Source organism: Lynx rufus, unplaced genomic scaffold (assembly GCF_022079265.1).
Source record: "Lynx rufus isolate CCGP_SWC_20201006 ecotype Redwood Valley unplaced genomic scaffold, mLynRuf1.p SCAF_5, whole genome shotgun sequence".
In the NCBI taxonomy this organism is placed as follows: domain Eukaryota; kingdom Metazoa; phylum Chordata; class Mammalia; order Carnivora; family Felidae; genus Lynx; species Lynx rufus.
The window spans coordinates 67,685,817-67,706,615 of NW_025814867.1; the positions used below are offsets into that span (position 1 = coordinate 67,685,817).

The 20,799-nt window shown below is 34.7% G+C and overlaps 1 protein-coding gene across 1 annotated transcript in view; it reads left to right on the forward strand.

Moving 5' to 3' along the window:
* The window catches only part of NAALADL2 (N-acetylated alpha-linked acidic dipeptidase like 2), a 706,998-nt gene that overhangs the window by 150,173 nt on the left and 536,026 nt on the right, over positions 1 to 20,799 (forward strand). Inside the window, exon 4 of the mRNA XM_047100419.1 lies at positions 8,556 to 8,675. Coding sequence (XP_046956375.1) covers positions 8,556 to 8,675 — 120 coding nt within the window. The remainder of the gene's footprint in view (positions 1 to 8,555; positions 8,676 to 20,799) is intronic.

The following is a 20,799-nucleotide window of genomic DNA, read 5'->3' on the forward strand; positions in this document are numbered from 1 at the left end:
CATGAGTGAGGTTAGCTTCAGGGAGTAAACAGTGATTCATATTTTTATTAAAAGATAAATATCAACTATAATGTCATCATACTACCAAAGACATTGGTAGTGAATGCTGACAATGTCTAGTCAGTTTTATAAATAGAATGTATGGCTTTATGTAATCCCTGTGCAATTATTTCTTTTGTCCTTTGTGAAACCCACATAGCTGCAGAAAAGCAAAGGAAACAATTAATATTTAATATAGGTTGGTGAGATTGGAGTCTACTGTGTTTATATTTTTGAACAGAGGATTTGTTTTCATTTTAATACAGTTTATGGATTTGGGAATTTTCTTCCTGTTAAGTATTATTTTGTGTCTGGAAGTAAAAACAAATAATGCAATTTTATGGAGAAACTTATTTTCAACAACTCATTAACTGTGTGCATAAGACAGATTGTCATCAACACATTTATCACTACCCCATTCCTCAGAGAGCCCAGAGTAGCATTCTTCCTTACTGGCTGTACAACTGTGGGTTGGTCACTTTAGCTCTCTAAGCCTCAGTGTTCTCATCCATATAAGGGGAATGGTATAGTACCTCCATTGGCTGTGGTGGGGAAGAAATTATATAAACCATGTAGGGCACACAGAGTGCACTTAGAAAGCACTCTGTAAAAAAAAAAAAAAGAAAGAAAGCAAGAAAGCACTCTGTTAGCTATTGTTATTACATGGTATAAAATAAATACATTTAAATGGGAAAAATTAAAATATCAGAACTATATATCATGATTTGAAACTTTTATGATATTGTCTGAATGTAATCTTCTATGCTTCTGTTTAATATGACAAATATTAACAGGAAAATGCCTTGTTAATTATGAATAAATAATAAAATATAATATCTGATCACATTTTTTTTTAATGTTTTGTTTTTATTTTTGAGAGAGAGACAGAGTGCAACAGGGGGAAGGGCAGAGAGAGGGAGACACAGAATCTGAAGCAGACTCCAGGCTCTGAGCTGTCAGCACAGAGCCCGATGCGGGGCTTGAACTCGGGAACTGCGAGATCATGACCTGAGCCGAAGTCGGACACTCAACCGACTGAGCCATCCAGGCGCCCCCTGATCACATTTTTAATTTAAAACTAACAGCTCAAAGAATCTAGGAGTAAATATTTTACTTTAAATTCATAATGACAGGGGCGCCTGGGTGGCGCAGTCGGTTAAGCGTCCGACTTCAGCCAGGTCACGATCTCGCGGTCTGTGAGTTCGAGCCCCGCGTCAGGCTCTGGGCTGATGGCTCAGAGCCTGGAGCCTGTTTCCGATTCTGTGTCTCCCTCTCTCTCTGCCCCTCCCCCGTTCATGCTCTGTCTCTCTCTGTCCCAAAAATAAATAACCGTTGAAAAAAAAAATTATAAATTCATAATGACAAATCATGTTAACTTGGGTCTGAAGAGCATTGCTTATTCTCATTTTGTAAAATATCAAGCCATAGTTTAACAAATGATATCTAAACTCTGTATCAGGGACACCTGGTGGCTCAGTCTCCTAAGCACGTAACTTCGGCTCAGGGCTGGAACTCACGGTTCCTTAGGCGGAGCCCCACATCAGGCTCTCTGCTGTCAGCTCCAAGCCTGCTTTGGATCCTCTGTCCCCCTCTTTCTCTGCCCCTCCCAGGCTCATGCTCGCTCTCACTCTCACTCTCACTCTCGCTCTTGGTCTCTCAAAAATAAATAAACATTAAAAAATATGTACCTTACATATAAAATTTACCTCACTTCAGTGGGTGCTGTAAATTCAGTTTTTTTCAGAACTAGAAAGATCTGCGGAAAAGTTGATCCTTAGGTTTATGTATTATTTCAATATGCTAATCTAATTGATTTAAAATGTTTTTTAATGCTTAATTTTTTTTTTTTGAGAGAGAGAGAGAGAGAGAGCGTGCACGCACACGCGCAGGAGGGGGGGTAGGGCCAGAGAGAGGAAGACACAGAATTGGAAGTCAGCTCCAGGCTCTGAGCTGTCAGCACAGAGCCCAACATGGGGCTCAAACTCACAAACCATGAGATCATGACCTGAGTCTAAGTTGGATGCTTAACTGACTGAGCGACCCAGGTGCCCCTAAACTAATTGATTTTAAAAGCAGCAGAATTCTGTCCAATTACTTTCATGGCCTCCAGGAAGAATTCTCTTGAATGAATTTGCAACTCCTTCAATATCCTTACCTTAATAAGTTGAGTATCATTTATTAAATAAAGTGCCCTATGATTATTAATTTGTTTTTCCTTATATTTTAATTTGATAGTGAAAGATTAGGTGACTAATAGAGCGTTTAGCCATCTGGGTTTGAGTAATATAACAGGCAACATTCAACATTCAGCAAATACTGCGTACCTCTTAGGTGCCAGTCACAGGGGACAAAAGTGATAAATAAGAAGGCTCTAGACAATGTCCACATGCAACTGGCAGTCTAATAGGAGAAACTGTCAGGAAAGTAGTTACAAACTGCATGGCTCAATACTGCTGTGAGGCTATGAGCACTAGCAAAACATTTAAATATTCTACACTCCAGTTTCCTCATCTATAAAATGGGCAGAAACACTCCCAGATATGAGTGTTCTGAAGACAGACTGAACACCATTTATACGAGCTCTGTAGTAAAGTGTCTAGCACTGAGGACATAAATAGATACTGATTTTCTTTTTCCCCCGTATCTTGTCATAACAGTCCTGTCCACATCAATCTTTCTCCCAATCCTCCCTTTCTTTCTCCCTCTCGGTCTCAAAGGCCTTATGTTCAATTTCCAACTTTTTTTAATTTTTATTTATTTTTGAGAGAGAGGTGCAAGGGGCAGAGAGAGAGAGAGGGAGGCACAGAATCTAAAGCAGACTCCAGGCTCTGAGCTGTCAGCACCGAGCCTAACGTGGGCACAAATCCACAAACCATGATATCGTGACCTGAGCTGAAGTCGGACGCTTAACAGACTGAGCCACCCAGGTGCCCCCAATTTCTAACATTCTGTTAGCTGGGATTTCCTGTGAAGTCCTCTTACCGTCATCTCTCTCTTACTATTATGCACCTCTTACCTTCCTCTGCTTCTTAGCTCTACGTTGCCAAGACCTGGGCACAAGCTTCAACCCATACCTCTAATGCATACCCATTTCTGTTTTCAACCACCTAGGAAAGCCCTGAGTAACATATTGTTCTACACTTAAAAGTACAAGTGCCCCAGTGGTGTGCCAGAATGGTTCATGTCAGCTTGTTCCTGATAGTGGAAGTCAATTCTGTGCATTTCTCCTAATTCTGGTCTAATATTTAAACCACAGAAAATGTTTAAATGCTACACATCAGGGATCTTCACCCCCATACCCACCCCACCACCCTCCTTTCCCACCCCTACTGAGATCCCTTTTATGAGCATACAACTTCCCTGCACTCAGTACTCAGCAAGAAACAGTTTTGCCAATTATAGCATGGCCACAATATTTGGGCAGGGAACATATGCCATTGGGTAAACAGTGCACTCAAATTCCACTTCAAACCCCTTACACATTCCATCCAGAGCCACAGAGATCACTCAAAAGTCAATAACAATATTTTAAGGGGCAGAGAACTTCCTTCTGATTTCTGTTTGAAAGAGGAAGTTCCTTAGTCAGATGAAGTTCACCTTTCACATAGAGCTGATGGAAGATCCAGAGGTAAATTCTTTTCAAGAAATTTCCTCAAATTATGTCAGATGTAAACCCTTCTGGGGTAATTGCTGCAAAGTATCAACTGACCTTCCATCCACTTTCTGAAGCAACTGACACTGGTCCACCAGCTTCCTTCATTGATAAATTTCCTGAAATCCCATCCTAATCTGATCTCTACCCCTATAAGAAAATCCTAACAGAACTGTGCCTAACTCTGGTTAAATTTCTGTATTACAATAGTTTTAACTTAACTTTTTTCATCTTTTAGGTGGGTGTGCATATATTAGATTATAAAACATTTTTCAAATTTTTAAAATAATTACTGTGTGTCAAGACAATTAACTGCTCTGGTTTATCTTTGTTATTTCTGCCATAAAAATGTGGTCATCATGTCAATAAGTCATACATTCAGTTTATCATTGTAGCAGATATTTTTTTCTAGCAAATTTATATATTACATGCAAAAAAAGTGATAAAGATGAATCTTTTACACCAAAGACCACAAAACTGTGTGTATGTCTTAGTCTTAGTACTGGATTCATTTGGGGTGTACTAGTTTAGCACACTAGCTGGTATCCCTTCTGATTGGCTAGGAGCTCATTTAAACTGATTAATACTTGTGTTCTAGTTATTAAAGATTTTAAATAACTAAATATTATTTAAAAAGTTATTTAATATCAATCATTGTTTAACATTAAAATATTAAATACTTTATATAGTTTCCTACTTATGCCAACCCCTAATTGGTCTTGATCAGCTAGAAGACCATCTTGAGGAATTTGAGAAGGTGATGTCTGATTAGTGATGTCTGCCACAGGATCAGAGGAAGCAGTATTGCTTTTCATGCTTCAGTACAGTGTGGTTTTCATAAAGATGTGCATGATGGAAAGCCATTGAGTGAACTTGAAGAGGAAGTACTAATAAAATTCTAGGAATGTCTGAAATCTGAGGTCTTCATAAATATTAACATAATAACCCTTTTTGGAAAAGACAGAGGTAAACATGGAGGCACATTTTGATTTTACAAGTTTGTAATAGACATAAGCACTAATTTGAAGAGGATTCAAAGCTAGATTATATAAGATGGTAGTAAATTTCTGAAGTAAAACTTGTATTTAGGTGAATAATACTTGTGATGATACTGTACCTTGTCAGTATGAGAACTGCTTGGGTTTACCATTTCTGACTCTGAGTAGAAAATTACTGTTTTAGTCAAAGCAACAATGCTTTTCAAACATTCTGTACATTCAGAATCAATTAGAAAAGAGCTGAGAGGATACAGAGTGATTGATTTGGTTGAAAATGTCAAGTCTGAAAAGTTTCAAAGCATACATCATGTCATAAGTATGAATAATTTTTGCTACCTCAAGTTAGAAGAGAAACATGGCACTGGATTGTTCCCTAGTGTGGAGCACAGGCCACCTATAGGTGGATGGTCCCAGATATTTTTCTCTGACCTAGTTACTTTCCATGATTGTTCTGTTTATTTTATTTAGCTGACTATAGGACATGACAATTCTATTTATTGCTCTTAGTTATTCCCTTCTGTTGCTTCTGCTCAGGATATTTTCTCCATTTTTTTTTTTTTTTTTTTGCATAGAGCCGTAAAATCACCGATGTAACAGAATATCAATTTTTAATGCTTTGATTTTTGTTATTGCTAATTATCTGCTATGATTCCTTCTAATCACATATCTTACTACAAAATATAATCGTATTTTAATATTAGTATTTATTTTTAAACTGTGCCACTTATTCTCTTAGCTGCTTCTATATGGCCCATCCCCCCTGCTGTCATTTCAATACTATAATATTTTAATAAAGTATAAAATATTTGTTTTTGGTTTTTTGTTTTAGTTGTTGCTGCTTTTTTTTTAAATGTTTATTTATTTTTGAGAGAGAGAGAGAGACAGAGCGTGAGTGGGGGAGGGGCTAGAGAGAGAGGGAGACACAGAATCCAAAGCAGGCTCCAGGCTCCAAGCTGTCACCATAGAGCCCGACGCGCGGGGCTCAGGCTCATGAACTGTGAGATCATGACCCGAGCTGAAGTCGGACGCTTAACCAACTGAGCCACCCAGTTTCCCCAGTTGTTGTTGCTGTTTTAAGTTCTTTGTTCTTAGTCAAAAATTAATGTATAGAATTTAAATAAAAATTAATGTGTAGACTTTTGTATATCTCTCCCTAGTTAAAAAATTTTAAAACAAAATGGAACTAGTTTCATTTTACTCTGTAACCTCTCCATTACCCCTCCTATGTGTCAGGGAAGTCCTCAGTGGAAAAATTGGTGCACACGAATGAATAGTTCAACAAGTACATGGATTCTTGCTCATTTGATATTTTCCAAAGGGATTAGTCAGATGTAACTAAATCCTTGGTATTTGGACATAAATTAAACACTGTACCCCAGCCGGTTGAGTGGATGATTTTCTAGTGTGACAGAATACATACAATAATAAAAGGTTCATTGTGGCAACAAGAATGTGTGGAAAGAAGTGGCTTGACATTTTGTCATATCATTGTATATTGATTTGTGTCTCAGAAAATTCAGTTGCTTTCTTGCAACTGTGATTTTTCAGTTTGCTTAAAGGTAAATAGGAAAGACTTTTAGAAAGGACCTGATTCAGAGACATCCTTTGAAGGCAATAGATACATTTTTATTATCACCTGTTAAACCATGAGAACACTGATTTCTGTAATTGTTGATTTTTAATGCATAAGTCAAAATAAATTGGCTCAAAGTGCATAAGCCAAAATAAATTGATATAATGATGCTGTGTTGAGGACTATTTTTGTGAAAAAAAGAAACAAAAGCCTCTTAATGTTAAAATGCTTGACTCTATTGATATGCTATTTAAAGAAAGATAATGGAAGAGCTCTTTAATTAAAATTGCCATTATTGAGGCAAGCTTTCACTATTTTCCGATGATATAAAATGTCTTTTACAGAAGTGGTATTTTTGTAACTGTCACACCTTTCTGGTATGTATACAAACAAAAAGTTCAAAGTCTAGCCTACACCCTCCCAGACCAGCATGCTTTTCCTCCAGTCTCTACTAGATATGAAAAATATGTTCATTAATATAACCAAGAGAGGGATATCCCTATTTTAATATGGTATCAGTGAATCACACATAATTAGTAGGTAGCTTGAAATTTTGAAATGAATAATATGAATTCTCTCATTTTTCCAATGTGATTATTAATATTATGTGATCATTTATTTAATCAGGCTTTTAAAATAATAAATCAACAGTTATTTATATTATAATGGTATAAGCAAACTCAAAAATTGGATTAATAAGGCACTGATTTAATCACATTGTATAGAAATAAAATTATAACCCAAAGCCATTCTGACAGAAGTGTTAACAACTGTATTTTCTTAGGAAATCCATTTGAAAATACAGCTTTACTTTTTAGAGATATTGTATGAACTGTAATCGTTTCAGTTTAAGACAGTTAACAGTGTATGGTGGATACCTGGATGAGGGCTGAGAAACGTGCATGATGGGCCCTTCGCTGAGGAAAAACAAAATCTTATCTATCTATCTATCTATCTATCTATCTACATATATCTATCTACATATACCTATCTATCTACATATATATATGTAGTCCAGTGATGTCCTCAAGAGAGTCAGGTTCAAAGTAGAGAAGGCACATTTACTTGGGCAACAGGGAAATACAGTTCATCAGGTAGGTAACATTTGAAATGGGCTGTAATGTGTCAGTAAAGCTTTGAAGGTGCAAATGAAAGGGCCAAGGGAATATTTCATGCCGGAAATGTTTCCTCTAACAGATCTGCTGGTATCTTGGTGGTATTCACATGTTCTTCTAAACACAGAATTGTTTCTTCACACGAGTGTTCTATGGAGGCCCTTTGCATAAAACTGGTAAAAGTAATTAGCTCCAGTTGAGAAGAGTGGGAATTTATAGGTCTGGATTCTCCCAACTCTGTTCTCATTGTTTGCCACCTTAATGCCTAATGTTAGCTCCTTAATGCCTCAGTGTATATATGCTGTAGTTTGAAACAGCACATTTCATATAATTTTATCACTGGAAAGCATAACAACTACTATTTTAATAATAAAAATTATTGAAACCAAACTGGAAAGGAATCATCTTGGCTCATAAGAATATGTGTTTGATAGAACCCTCGGTGTCGTACTTTTCAAGGAGAAGGAAAGGGGCAGCTATGTTAGAGAATTCCATTAGAATCTTAGAAAGGTATAAAATTTTAGCAGTAATTAAAGGGGATTCTTAAAAATAAGAAATATTGATATAGAATATAAGACAACTATATGGATGGGAGTGGGAAATAGGACTGAAATTGTAGTTTGGGATCATGTTCTAAAATCCTTGAATGCCAGACTGGCACATATGGTTGGTTGTACAGGTTGTATCTTGCATAACCCAAGGAGTTGTCATTCACAACTGAATATGTGCACCACCTGAACAGCTGTACATGATGGGCTTTGTTTAGTTTGGAAAAGAAGCCTTTACATTGTTCTCAAGTCGAAGAATGGTGTAATTGTTGTTGAGCTTTAAAGAAATTAACCTTGTAGTATTTTGTAAAATGATTCAAATTTCAGAAACATAAATATACAATATACCAAACTTGGTCATCCACTAGGGGAATGAATTGGGTTTGTAACTTATCTAGAAGGGAGAGGGCAAGGTTCAAATGACTCTAAAACTTTTTCTCAAGTTACCAGAAGAATCGTACCCTGACAGAAAAATAGAAAGATCATGTTTGTGGTGCTTAGGTCAAGGTAAGAGTGTAAATAGTTCTCCTTTGACTATTTCAAATTATTGTGAATGATTTTGTCACACTAAATGGACAGTTTGCTAGAATTCTTCCTACAAGACTTTTTTTGTCTTTTCTTCTCTTTCAGGCTGAAGTCATTGATGTGAGTTATGGGAATGCAGATGACTTAAAAAGGATACAAAAAATGAAAAATACAACGAATAAGATTGCACTCCTGAAATTAGGAAAATTGCCATTACTTTATAAGGTTGGTCCAATGGCTGTTGCTGGTGGGGTGAACATTTTATTTTGTTTTGTTGAAGTTATATGCCTCTGTGAGTGGAGAGAGAGACAGAGGCAGAGACAGAGAAAGAGGGAGAAGGAGAAGCACACAGAGTCAGAGAGTATCACAGGAAGATGACCTTCCAAAATAGAATATTTTAAATTAAAATCTTTAAGAAAAATAGTTGATGTCATTATTAATTACTTGAGACAGAAGATACTTTAAGCCAGTTATTGATGAGTTTGTGGGACCTTGATAAAATTGGCATACTCTTCACAACAATACTGATGTAGTAGAATGCTAAAATTGAGAGCCAGAGTGTCCTCTTCCTAGGACATATGTGAAACTATTATCAAAACTGACTAATTACTATGTGCTTTGTGTTAGACAAGTATCCAGAAGATTTATACTCCTTAATGATTGATTTTGTCAACTGTATAACTTCACAGTTACTGACTGTGCTCAAGAATTTAATTAAAATATAATATGCTAAGGAGAAATAGAATTTTGATTTATTTTATTTAAATAGAAGTTTATTAACACTTATCCAATAGATGCATTTACATAATTAAAGCAGCTCTATCTAAGTATCTCATAATGAACCACCACGATAGACAGCCACTACTGCTCATTCTTACTTCATTTCCCTTTTCTATTTAAAAAGAACGGTCAGTGTAGTTGTGGCACTGGCACTCTCTGGTCGTGAAGATATATTGGGTTTCTCTTCATAAAACCCTTAAATATTTTTGCTTCCTAGAGCCAAAAAAAGTTTCCAGAAATCTGTTTGTATACTCTGTAAGGAAACAAGAGAACAGGTGTGCTTCTTTGTCATTATCTTCTATGGATGCTCTTATACTTAAATCAATGCCTGATAGTAGATAATTGGCCAGATTTTAAAGTAGTCTTGAAAATACATTGTTTGATTATATATATATATATATATATATATATGTGTGTGTGTGTGTGTGTGTGTATCAATGTGATATTAGTTTTTTAGCAATGTAATTTGTCAATATGTATTAAGTGACTTAATCATATTTTGATCCAATGATTCTGGTTTAATCAATGTATTATAAAGGGGGAAAAAACAGACAATAAAGATCATCAATGATGTGGCAGATTTTAGAAATGTTATATATGTCCAGTTTAGTATTGAAAATGATGCTACATTTGTATAGCTGAATACTGTATAATTACAAGGTAAAGAAGAATTTTGAACAGCATGTGAGCATCCTCTGAAGTCAAACAAGTTATAGAGAGGACATTTATAATAATTATAATAATTATATTATTGTTACATCTAAAGATAGCATGTTAGTAATATAGGATAAATACTTTTCTAAGTGTTGTTGTTGTTGTTTTTTAGTCTTCACAATAATCATGTTGTTGAGGTAGGGACCGTTATTATCTTCAATTTACAGGAGAGGTAACTGAGGTAGGAAAAGAATAAGCAACCGGCTCAAAGACAAACAGCTAGTTAGATGAAACAATAAGGATTTACATCCAAGCAGTTTCATGTCACATTATGAGTCTTTAATGTGTAAGTAAGTGTATGTGTGTTGTTAGAGTACTTTGGTAGATAGATATAGCTAACTAGCTAATCAAATGATAATATATATATGAGTGGGTGTTTCAACGTGACCTACCCAACACCAATGTGTCAAAGGAAAACATTAAAACCATGTCAGTCTATTGTTGAACCTCTTACATCTGTAGTATAAAAGGTTTGGAGGATGGTGGGAAAAGAAGATTTTATGAATAGAAATTTTGGAGAAATTTAAGTTCCATTGCAAGCCTAGTGATGAAGGCTTCAATGGAACCATGTGGAGGGCTTAATGTGTGTCCTCTGCAATATGGGGAACATGGTAGACTGGTGGCTGACTCACCTGAGAAACCTGTAAGTAAGAGATGAGTTTGACGCTCAGCATCTAATAAATGAGTAGGAAAGGAGTGTCTGTGTTGGGATTGGCCTGTGTCTCCAGACCTTGGAGCAGAAAAATATGTCTTTATATATTTATGCAGTATCAATATCTATCTCTGTCTATAGCTAGATATAGTTATATATACATGCATATATTTGCCTAGGACCTAGAAACGGTGTCTATTATTGGCTCTTTAAAAAATAAATCAAAGTAGCTGCCTGTGTAGTCCATCTGGTCTGGAGAACGTGCTGATGTTTATAGCAACTCTTGAAAACGTAGAATAGAGCAGTAAAGAGGTAACAGAAATTCATATTGACCTAAAAACTACCCAAAGAGCAAAACTAATCTGAACTGGTATATTTTCTAATGAAATAGAATAGTATAAGGAATTACGTATTTTTGTTAAGCTACTTGATTTTAGCCTGGTCAAATCTGAAGTTCTCTGGTCTGGGCTAGAATAGCAGGAGTGGATTATTTTCTCCTGGCCAAGAAATGTTTTGCCTGCCCACACCCCCCAACCCCCTGTGTTCTGATGTACCTTCTTTTGACCCAAAAAGGCTCACAGCTATCCAGTGTTATTTACTCCAGTCTGTAGGGACCAATTATATAAATTGGGTTAATGGAATTATGGATGATTTCTACTTCTTTATATTTTCCCATTGTTAGTAATATGGGCTAGATATTTTTCTAAGCTTTTTAAGTGTACTATCACATTAATCTTAATAATCATATTATTGAAGCAGGGAATCTTATTACCTTCAATTTATAGATAAGTATCATTAGTGCATGAGGAAAGAAAGAATACAGAGTAACTCCTTCCTCAACAACAGACCTGAGCTGGCAGAGGGCAAGAAGATGAAATTTTAAATCAAGGGTGGAGTTTTGATCATGATGTGAGACTATGTATTCTAATTATTTAAGACAAGTGACTCAAACTGATTATAAGACTTTTTAAATTACCAATTATCAGAAGAAGTCTTCATCTAGCTGTCTGGGGATCTTCTCTAGGTATGTTTTGAGTGGGCAATAGGAAACAGAGTAACATTGCCTCTGGTATATAAATCCTGCTTGTTCAATATACCAGTGATCTATATGACTAAAATGCTGTTTGTGGTAGGGGCCAATTATATGAATTGAACTGGTGAAATTATGGATGATTTCTACTTCTTCATATTTTCCTCAATTTCTAAATGTTCTATAGTGATTGTGTATATATTGTATAAGCAAAACAAGCAAAAAAAGCCTTTAAAAATTCAAGTTAGATAAGACATTCACAAACTTTCCTAAGTATTTATAGGCCAAATATTCAAAATCCTCACCAGTAGATTATGAGTTAACACAGAGCAAGGTTTCTTTGTATTTGACTTCTCCAGAGAATATTTACATTATGAAACCATTGGCCATATCTACAAAGTAGTGAATTAGTGGTTTATCTAGAATGGGACACAATTATTAAGAGCCTGGTATATTTCCCCTGATCATTTTCCTTATAGGCCCATGAGTAGATTTAACAAGAGATCTATGCAGAATCCCCCTCAAGACAGAACCTTACCACAAACTTAGCATTATCTTCCAGGCAGAAGACAGGGCATCCTTTCTTTAACTTTTTAAATTCCACTCTAGCCATCTCTGTTTTCTGTGGATTATCCCAGATATCTGAGGGAATCATTGATAGTACATTAATATACAGTCACCTAGTAAAGCAAAAGTAAGCATTGATTAGATAAAGTTGTGCAGCATGGTAACAGCTGAGCTTGCTTAACTGGTCCATCAAATATATTCTGGGACTGAAAGTGGAAAGTGTGTTAATACAGTAATACAGCTGGGCTGAAAAAGGCAAAGAACCACTTGACTGTTTTGTGTATCACTACTGCTAATCATGATTCCAAATAAGCATCTGGACTGGGTACATGCAGCGGAATGAGTGAAGAGAAAAGTTAATCTGTTCTTACTTGTGTAGTAGTTACTAAATCAAGTTCAATAATAAATATGGGAGGGATTCTCTGCATCTGAGATAGAGCAAAAAGGGAACTTAATTGTGATGTTATCTCCTAAAAAATGAGTAGTAAAAGAATCAGTGGCCAAGGAGATCTTATTAGTTTTATCATAAATACTATGTATGTGTTGATTTAGCCTCCGTGAAGGGTTTGATGAGAAAATCCCTATACAGTGTAGCAGAAAGTATGAAATGCAAATAGCTTTTAGATATATGCCTTGACATCCATATTTTATTACTGCAGGGAAGAGCAAACCCAGTTCTCCAGGTCTAGCCTATGCTAGTTCCCTTAAGCTTAAACCTTAGAGAAAAGGCATTAGGTTTACTTTAGTTTTGTATTTTAGCAGTTTATTTTATAGGAAAGTGCTTTACTTCTTTAAGCTTTAAGACAGAATATTATTTTATATGTCATAATGGATTCACTTAGATTTCTCTCAGTGACAATCTGAAACATAGTAAAGCCCATCTGAAGACCCTCACATATTCCCAAATTGCTGAATAGCACTCTAGTATGAAATTTATTTTATAAATGCAATAAAAGCATTTGGCTTTCTTTTTAGGGCCATTTTCACAAAAGCAATAATAAATTACTGTATACTGCATGACAACTAGAAATTGTATAAATCTTGCTGGAACGTGGAGGCTGGGCCATTGTCTAAGTCTACACCAGGTATCAGCCTCCCGTCTTATAGGAGTCAAATGTGTATGCAGTGAAATTACAGGTAAATACATATACTTATGCCTTTTTTGCATGGTGAAATTACACATAAAAATCCACAAATGCCATTGCAGTTTTTTATAAATGGAGTAGCATACACCACATTTCTAGTACTCACTGTTACACAGTATAATATCTGTTTTTAGGGGCTCGTAGGTTGCTCAGGCTGCTAAGCAACTGACTCTTGGTTTAGGCTCAGGTCGTGATCTCATGATTGTGAGATGGAGCCCCGTGTCAGGCTACACACTGAGCTGCGGAGCCTGTTTGGGATTCCCTCTCTCCCTCTCTCCCTGCCCCCTTCTCCCTGCTCTCTCTCTTTCTCTTTCTATCTCAAAAATAAATAAACGCTAGGAGTGCCTGGGCGGCTCAGTGGGTTAAACATATGATTCTTGGTTTCAGCTTAGGTCATGATCTCTGTTTGTTAGATCGAGTTCCCTGTTGGGCTCTGTGCTTGCAGTGCTGAGCTTGCTTGGGATTCTGTCCATCCCTCTCTGCCCCTCCCTAGGTTGCACACACATGTGCATGTGTGTGCGGGTGCATGTATGTGTGCTCTCTCTCTCTCAAAATAAACAAACTTAAATAAATAAACACATACATAAATAAATAAACAAACTTTAAAAAAAGTCTCTTAAAAAAGATATCTGTTTTTAAATTTTCCTTGTTTACATTTTTATCCTTATCAGAGTTTCAACGATTCAGGAATCCAAATGATTTTGTAATTTCCTACAAATGAATCATTTTCCTTTCCATTCATCCGATAAGATTTATATTTTAATATGAATTGTGCATTGTTTGGCCAAGTGTGAAACTTGACCAACTACCACTTAAGTTCCTAAGGCATCTTTACACAGACAGGTAGGCCCCTCAGAAGAGCCTGGAGGGAAATGAGAGGTAGGAAACAACTGTCAGGTGTTTATACTTTTGAGTAGAATGTTTCCCACAGATTAGGAATGAGGAGCATTATTTAAAGAAAAGTGAGCTTCATACTGTTTACTTACCCTACAAAATAATCAAATTTAAATTGTTGAGTTGGAGATTTAGAAAAATCTATAGATATTAGTGATTTACCAATCAATATTCAACAAATGGACAATTGGATGATCAATAAGAAATCTTCTAGTTTAGGTAAATTCTGAGAAACACTATAGTTGAAAATAACTTCACATGAAGTATACGAATGCTTTTCAGATTTGCTGAACTATACTTTGTTCCATTTATTCCAGTATCCTTTTTTTTTCTGATGACATTAATTCAATCCCTATGATAACTACATTTAAAAAGAATTCTTTTTCTTCTAGTTAATAATTAACAGCATTTACTTCAAGTGGTAGAAGTTTAAGTTGGTAAACCTAAAATTTAATTTATTTCCTAAAATTAAAATATGCATTTAATTAATAGCATCAAAAATATGTGTTGCCTAGTACAATAATATAACAATGTAAAAGGATTCAATAGTTTCCAGAGATAAAATATTCATGGTATATCTTGTGTGCGTGTGGTGCACATCGGTACAGTCTTATGTGTGATGTGGCAATAAGGCTGGAAAAATAGGAAAAAAAGAGAAAACCCCCTTTTATTTTTAATTTTTTTAAATGTGTATTTATTTTTGAAAGAGAAAGAGACAGCATGAGCAGGAGAGGGGCAGAGACAGAGAGGGAAACACAGAATCCAAAACAGGCTCCAAGCTCTGAGCTGTCAGCACAGAGCCCGACGCGGGGCTTGAACTCACAAACTGGGAGGTCATGACCTGAGCTGAAGTTGGACACTTAACTGACTGAGCCACCCAGGTGCCCCCAAAAAACGCTCCTTCATTGAATTTTAATGCATTATAGTTTTTTCTGGTATTAATGATCCTAGCAGATCTATTTATGTGGCACTATATGAATATTTCAGATGAAAAAATATTTAAATCAGCATTGTTGCATGGTGTTTTTGGTGTAGTTTGTATATGGAAGCAAACCTGCTTTTTTCTTAAGATAATTTTTGAAAATATTTTAAGAAAATAAAAGCAAACGCTATCTTGATACTTACAAAGGGTATACTTGCTCACTGACTGATTTAATGAAGCACTTCAACCCAGTTCTCAGAAGTAATTACAAAAGAACAGTGCTGCATATTTTGTGATTATAAGACCCCAGAGCTGCTCTGTTGAGCACAGAAAACATGGTCAGGACTAGAACACAAAATCAGAAAACAATGGTTTAATGCATTTAAAAGCTAAATCTACTGGGGTTTTTTGTTTTTGTTTTTGTTTTTTTAAGCAGAACGCTTTCCATTTTCCACTGATTGATTTTAGTTATTTTTCTAAATAACTTAGACTAAATATTACCGTATCTACAAAAGTTAAGTAGTTTTTGTTGAAATACAACTTCAATCATAAGTTATAATGAAAAAACTTCGGAGTGTGTCATTATTCTGCCATTTAGCAATCAGACTTTAAGAAAGCGAGTTTAAAACAAGAATAACTGGGCCGCTTGGGAGGCTCAGTCAGTTAAGCACGTGACTTTGGCTCAGGTCATGATCTCATGGTTCACGAGTTTGAGCCCCATGTCGGGCTCTGTGCTGACAGCTCAGAGCCTGGACCCTACTTTGGATTCTGTCTCCCCCTCTCACTGCCCCTCCCCTGCTCGTGCTCAGTCTCTTTCTGTCTCTCTCAAAAATAAATAACATTAAGAAAATAAAAAAAAAAAAAGAAGAATAATTAATCGAATGCTTCAGATCCTAATATTCTAATTCCTAATATTAAAGCATTTTTAGTGGCTTAAAACCAAATGAGTGTGGACACCTGGGTGGCACAGTCGGTTAAATGTCCTGACTCTTGATTTTGGCTCAGGTCATGATCTTATGGTTCCTGGGATGGAGCCCAGCAGTTGCAGTAGGCCTCTGGCTCTCTGTCCCTCCTCACCTCATGCTTTCTCACTCTCACTCTCAAAATAAAGAAACATTAAAAAAATAACTAAATGAAGGTATATCTACAAATCTTCAAAGTCTATAGTGAATGAATCCCAAAATTTAGAAATCATGTCTGTATTTTACCTATGTGATAATATAATTTAATTAAATTTACTGATCATTTGAATATTAAAAAATCGTAACAAGTGACATCATGTATTAGATTTTTGCGTATATCTTGTTGTTATATGGTCAACAGAAATAATACCCATGTATTCACGCACGTTTGGCACCACAAGGTAGAAAGCATGTTGTTTCTTGTAACTAAAGGTTATGGCATAAATTAAGAAAAGCAAGAAATAAAGAATGGGAAAAACAGAAGTCATAGACAAGGGAGCGAGGGAAAAATCAAGGAAAAAAACAACTGATTTCTTCTAGTTCATTCCCTAAAGTTACGCATGTTTCAGAAATAATTTCTTTATATATAACGTATTACTCAAAAATCTGCAAGAGTAAGCTTTAGATATATTTTAACTTTTGGCAATTATTTGGACTCACCAATATAGATGTCTATTATGGCAATAACATGACTTTGTGGTAATCCTGAGCTACTTTTTAAACATTCCAGTTTTTCCCTCTCCTCCTGTGTATGGTTGACAACTTTTTTTTCTCCTGCTAGAGATAGGTGTCCTTCTCTTTCCTATCTGCCCTATTTGCTCCATGTTCAATAGGCAAATCATTTTATTTGTTATTTTTATTTTTTTTTTACAATTTAAATGTTTATTTATTTTTGAGAGAGAGTGTGAGCCAGGGAGAGGTAGACAGAGGGGGGCCAGCGGATCCAAAGCAGGCTCCGTGCTGACAGCAGACAGGCTGATGTGGGGATTGAAATGAGGAACAGCAAGATCATAACCTGATGACCTGAACAGAAGTCAGATGCTCAACCGACTGAACCATCCAGATGCCCCGGTAACTTGTTTTAAATCGTGAAACACAGCATGACAGGATGCAAGGATGGTGGAAACAGGCTCAAGTCCTAGAGCTCTTCTTGATGGTTATGTGACTTTAGGATATTATCTAACACCTCTGAAGTCTTCTAGGTTTTGTTTGTTTTTCTCTTTCTTTCTTTTCTAAAAAATCTTTATAGTTGTGATAAAAATAATCCCAACTCTTAAGCTGTGTGAGCATCAAATTTGAAAATGCATTATAATTCTTAATAAATATTACTTATTTTTATTAAGCCCTTAAAATCCAAATGAGATTCTAATGAGTAGGGACATGAATTCAGTAATGGGAAAATGGCAGCTGTCTCAAACTTGCAGATTTGAACTGAAGATAATAATATACTTATTGGATAAATCAATTAGAGAAATATTATCTCTCAAGATTGAGCTTTTGCATTATTTAGCAATAAGAATTATCTAGATACCATGTAGCATAATTTGAACCTCAAACACAAAACTTAAACTTGCCTCTTTAATGTTTTTGTGTGGAATAAGACAGATACAAATCAGTGGAGAAATGAATGTTAAAATAAATATAAAGTGACTGTTAAGGATGAATATAAACAATGACCTAACAGGATAGTACCTACTTTCAATTTTTACATTCTTCAGTGTTCATTTTTATGCACAAACTTTTTTTGAGGTGATAGAATTGCATAATATGAGAATAATATTTTGGTACTTAAAATTATATTTACAGAGAAGTAGCATAAACATGTACAAAGTTTAAATTTATTATGAATTTAATCATGTATGGCTCCAAAAACTTAATGAAATTGCATAAGTCATAAGGTAATTGTAGAAATTAATTGAAATAATGCATGTAAATATTCAACACAATGTCTAGAACATACTAAGCACAATTTGAAAGTAAGCTAATAATTTATTCAATCACACCAAAATATTTTACCATGTACTGCATTTTCAATTTGTGTTCCATTTCCTTAATGGTCACTATTCTGTGCAGTCAGACGTCTAGGATCTGGTGTGTCTGGGTGGCTCAGTTGGTTAAACATCCGACTCTTGATCTCAGTTCAGGTCTTGATCTCAGAGTTATGAGTTCAAGTCCCATGTTATTCACTAAATCGTATAATCCCTGCTTTGTTAGTTCTAAGTAAGGCTCAGTACTTCAGTAGCGAGTTTAGATTATTTTAGGAATTATTATGATGTTGAAGAGTTTCTTACATATTTGAATTTGGACTATCCTGCAGCTGACGTTGACCTTGAGATTTTTACACAGTTCTTTTCATTTCTGTGTTGAAATTTCATATAGGGTGTTAACAAAATTAAAGAATTAAAAAGTAAATAAATCCTTGGCTCTAAACTTAACAAAGTTTTTAAAAACCACTTTTTAAAAAAGTCTATTAATTATTGTCTATTTGGCTCTTATCTCTCTCTTCTTTCTCTCCATCTCTCTCTCTTTCTCTTAATAAAAATAAATTAATTATTATCTTGCTGAGGAACCCATTGCTAAAGAATCCTAGGCAGCAGCTTGGATATTACTCATTTGCTGTTGCTCTAATATATGTGGAGACAGAGTTAAATTACTTCTAGGAGAGAAATATCATTGAAAAAATTAATATTTGTTTGGCAAAAAAATACCTCTCCCTAAAATTTATGTAATTAAAATTACAGCTACACAATGTATTGTAGCTGGTTTTGAATTCAATAGACTTCCTGTTTTTATAACAAATTAACCTTTAATAAGCTATAAAAGCTTAACCCAGCTTTGCAAGCTTAAATTATTCTCACTTGAACTTTGAAAATAATATACAGTCAATAAAATATTATTTTAATAAGTAATTATTAACATAGAATTTAATTTATTACTCTCATAAATATTCATTAAATTGCTTTTTAACTGAAAATATATATTTACTGTGTTTATGCAAAAGCTGTTGGGAAGGTTTTATAGCCCAATATATATTATAGTTAAAAATAAAGCTTTTGTGGTTTTAATAATGTGCAGTTTGAAAAAAAGCCTTTCTATTACAGATAAAATGAAAGTTATTTTTATTTACTAGAGTTGGATTTCCAAATTTTACTCAGTATTTATGTAATTTTTTTTGTATAATTTCTCTTGTATTGCATTTTAGATTACACCTAGTAATCTCATTTAGTATAATAGATTTCTTATGAATTCTCTTTTTTTAAGTTTATTTATTTATTTATTTTGAGAGAGAGAGAAAGAGAGACAGAGACACAGAGAGAGAGAGCACACACACAAGCAGAGGAGGGGCAGAAGGAGAAGGAAGGAGAGAATCCCAAGCAGGCTCCACAATGTCAGCTGGGACAAACTGTGAGATCATGACCTGAGCCAAAATCAAGAGTTGGACACTTAACTGACTGAGCCATCCAGGTGCCCCTTGAATTTTCTTAAATTAATAATAAGTGCATTATTTAAATATTATAGTCATCCAACAACTAAATTTTTTAATGCTCTTACAACACTAATAGTTCATTCATTTTGGAATAATTCCACATTTTAACAAGTTTATATTGGAAATTTAGAAAAATTAGAGTCTCTATAATCCCAGAAATACATGCAGTATAATAGAAGAGTTCAATTTGGACTAGTATTCATAATTGAGCAAGGGCTATCAGGAGATTCTTCCACAAAATCATGTTCATTCTTAAATTTTCAATTATAGTGTTCTTTTGGTTTTTATCTAAATCTATTAGGTTATTAAAATTACTATTCTTACCTATCAGGCCTGTTTTGTTATAAGCAAATAAATTATTTACATCAAACTTCTTTTATGATTCTCACACTAAGAATTTTTCAAGCAATCTTAGGATAAAATTACATCATATATAAAATCAGTCATTGAAATGCAACAGAATCCCTTACAGTTGTAACTTGCTATGCTTACTTGACATCCAATATCCAAATTAATGATTGTTCTAATACAATTTATTTGCCTTTAAATAGTAACATATCTATAACTGAACAATATTACAACTTGGTGATGGCATTATGGATATTAAAACATCTGTGATAATATCTAAAATTTAATTTCAGTTCTGCTAAGAAAAGAACAGTGTTAACACTTTTCTTCACCTTATATTTTGAGTGGCATCAAACTCAGTTTTGTAAATTTTGCAAGCTGAAGTATTCCTTAAGAAAGAACTAGTAAAAAATAAATTTATAGTATCTAGAGTTTAAAATGGGAATTGGCTTTTCTCCCAAGTTACTATGGTATTACAAGTAGACAAGCATTTTTGTACCTATTTCACATCCTTTATTACTGAGTGTTATGTGACTCTGTAGGAAATTATCTAAACCTTTCACACATGTTCCTGGATTAAATTTTTGTTTTTAATTTTGAATAGTAAACAAATGAAGCAAATCAGCCCACTTTGGCTTCCTGTGTTATTATATGTGCTGACATATTCTGTATGTTTTATTATTTATAGTCCTTATTTCAACATGTTTTGATGTGAGTCTGGTTGGATCAGAAGATTTATTGATGGGATCACAAAAAATAATTTAATTTATGAAATTTCAAAATTATCTATAATATTCTGGATTCTTTATTGTCTAACCTTCTTAGCAAAGCTAAATGACAGAGTGTTT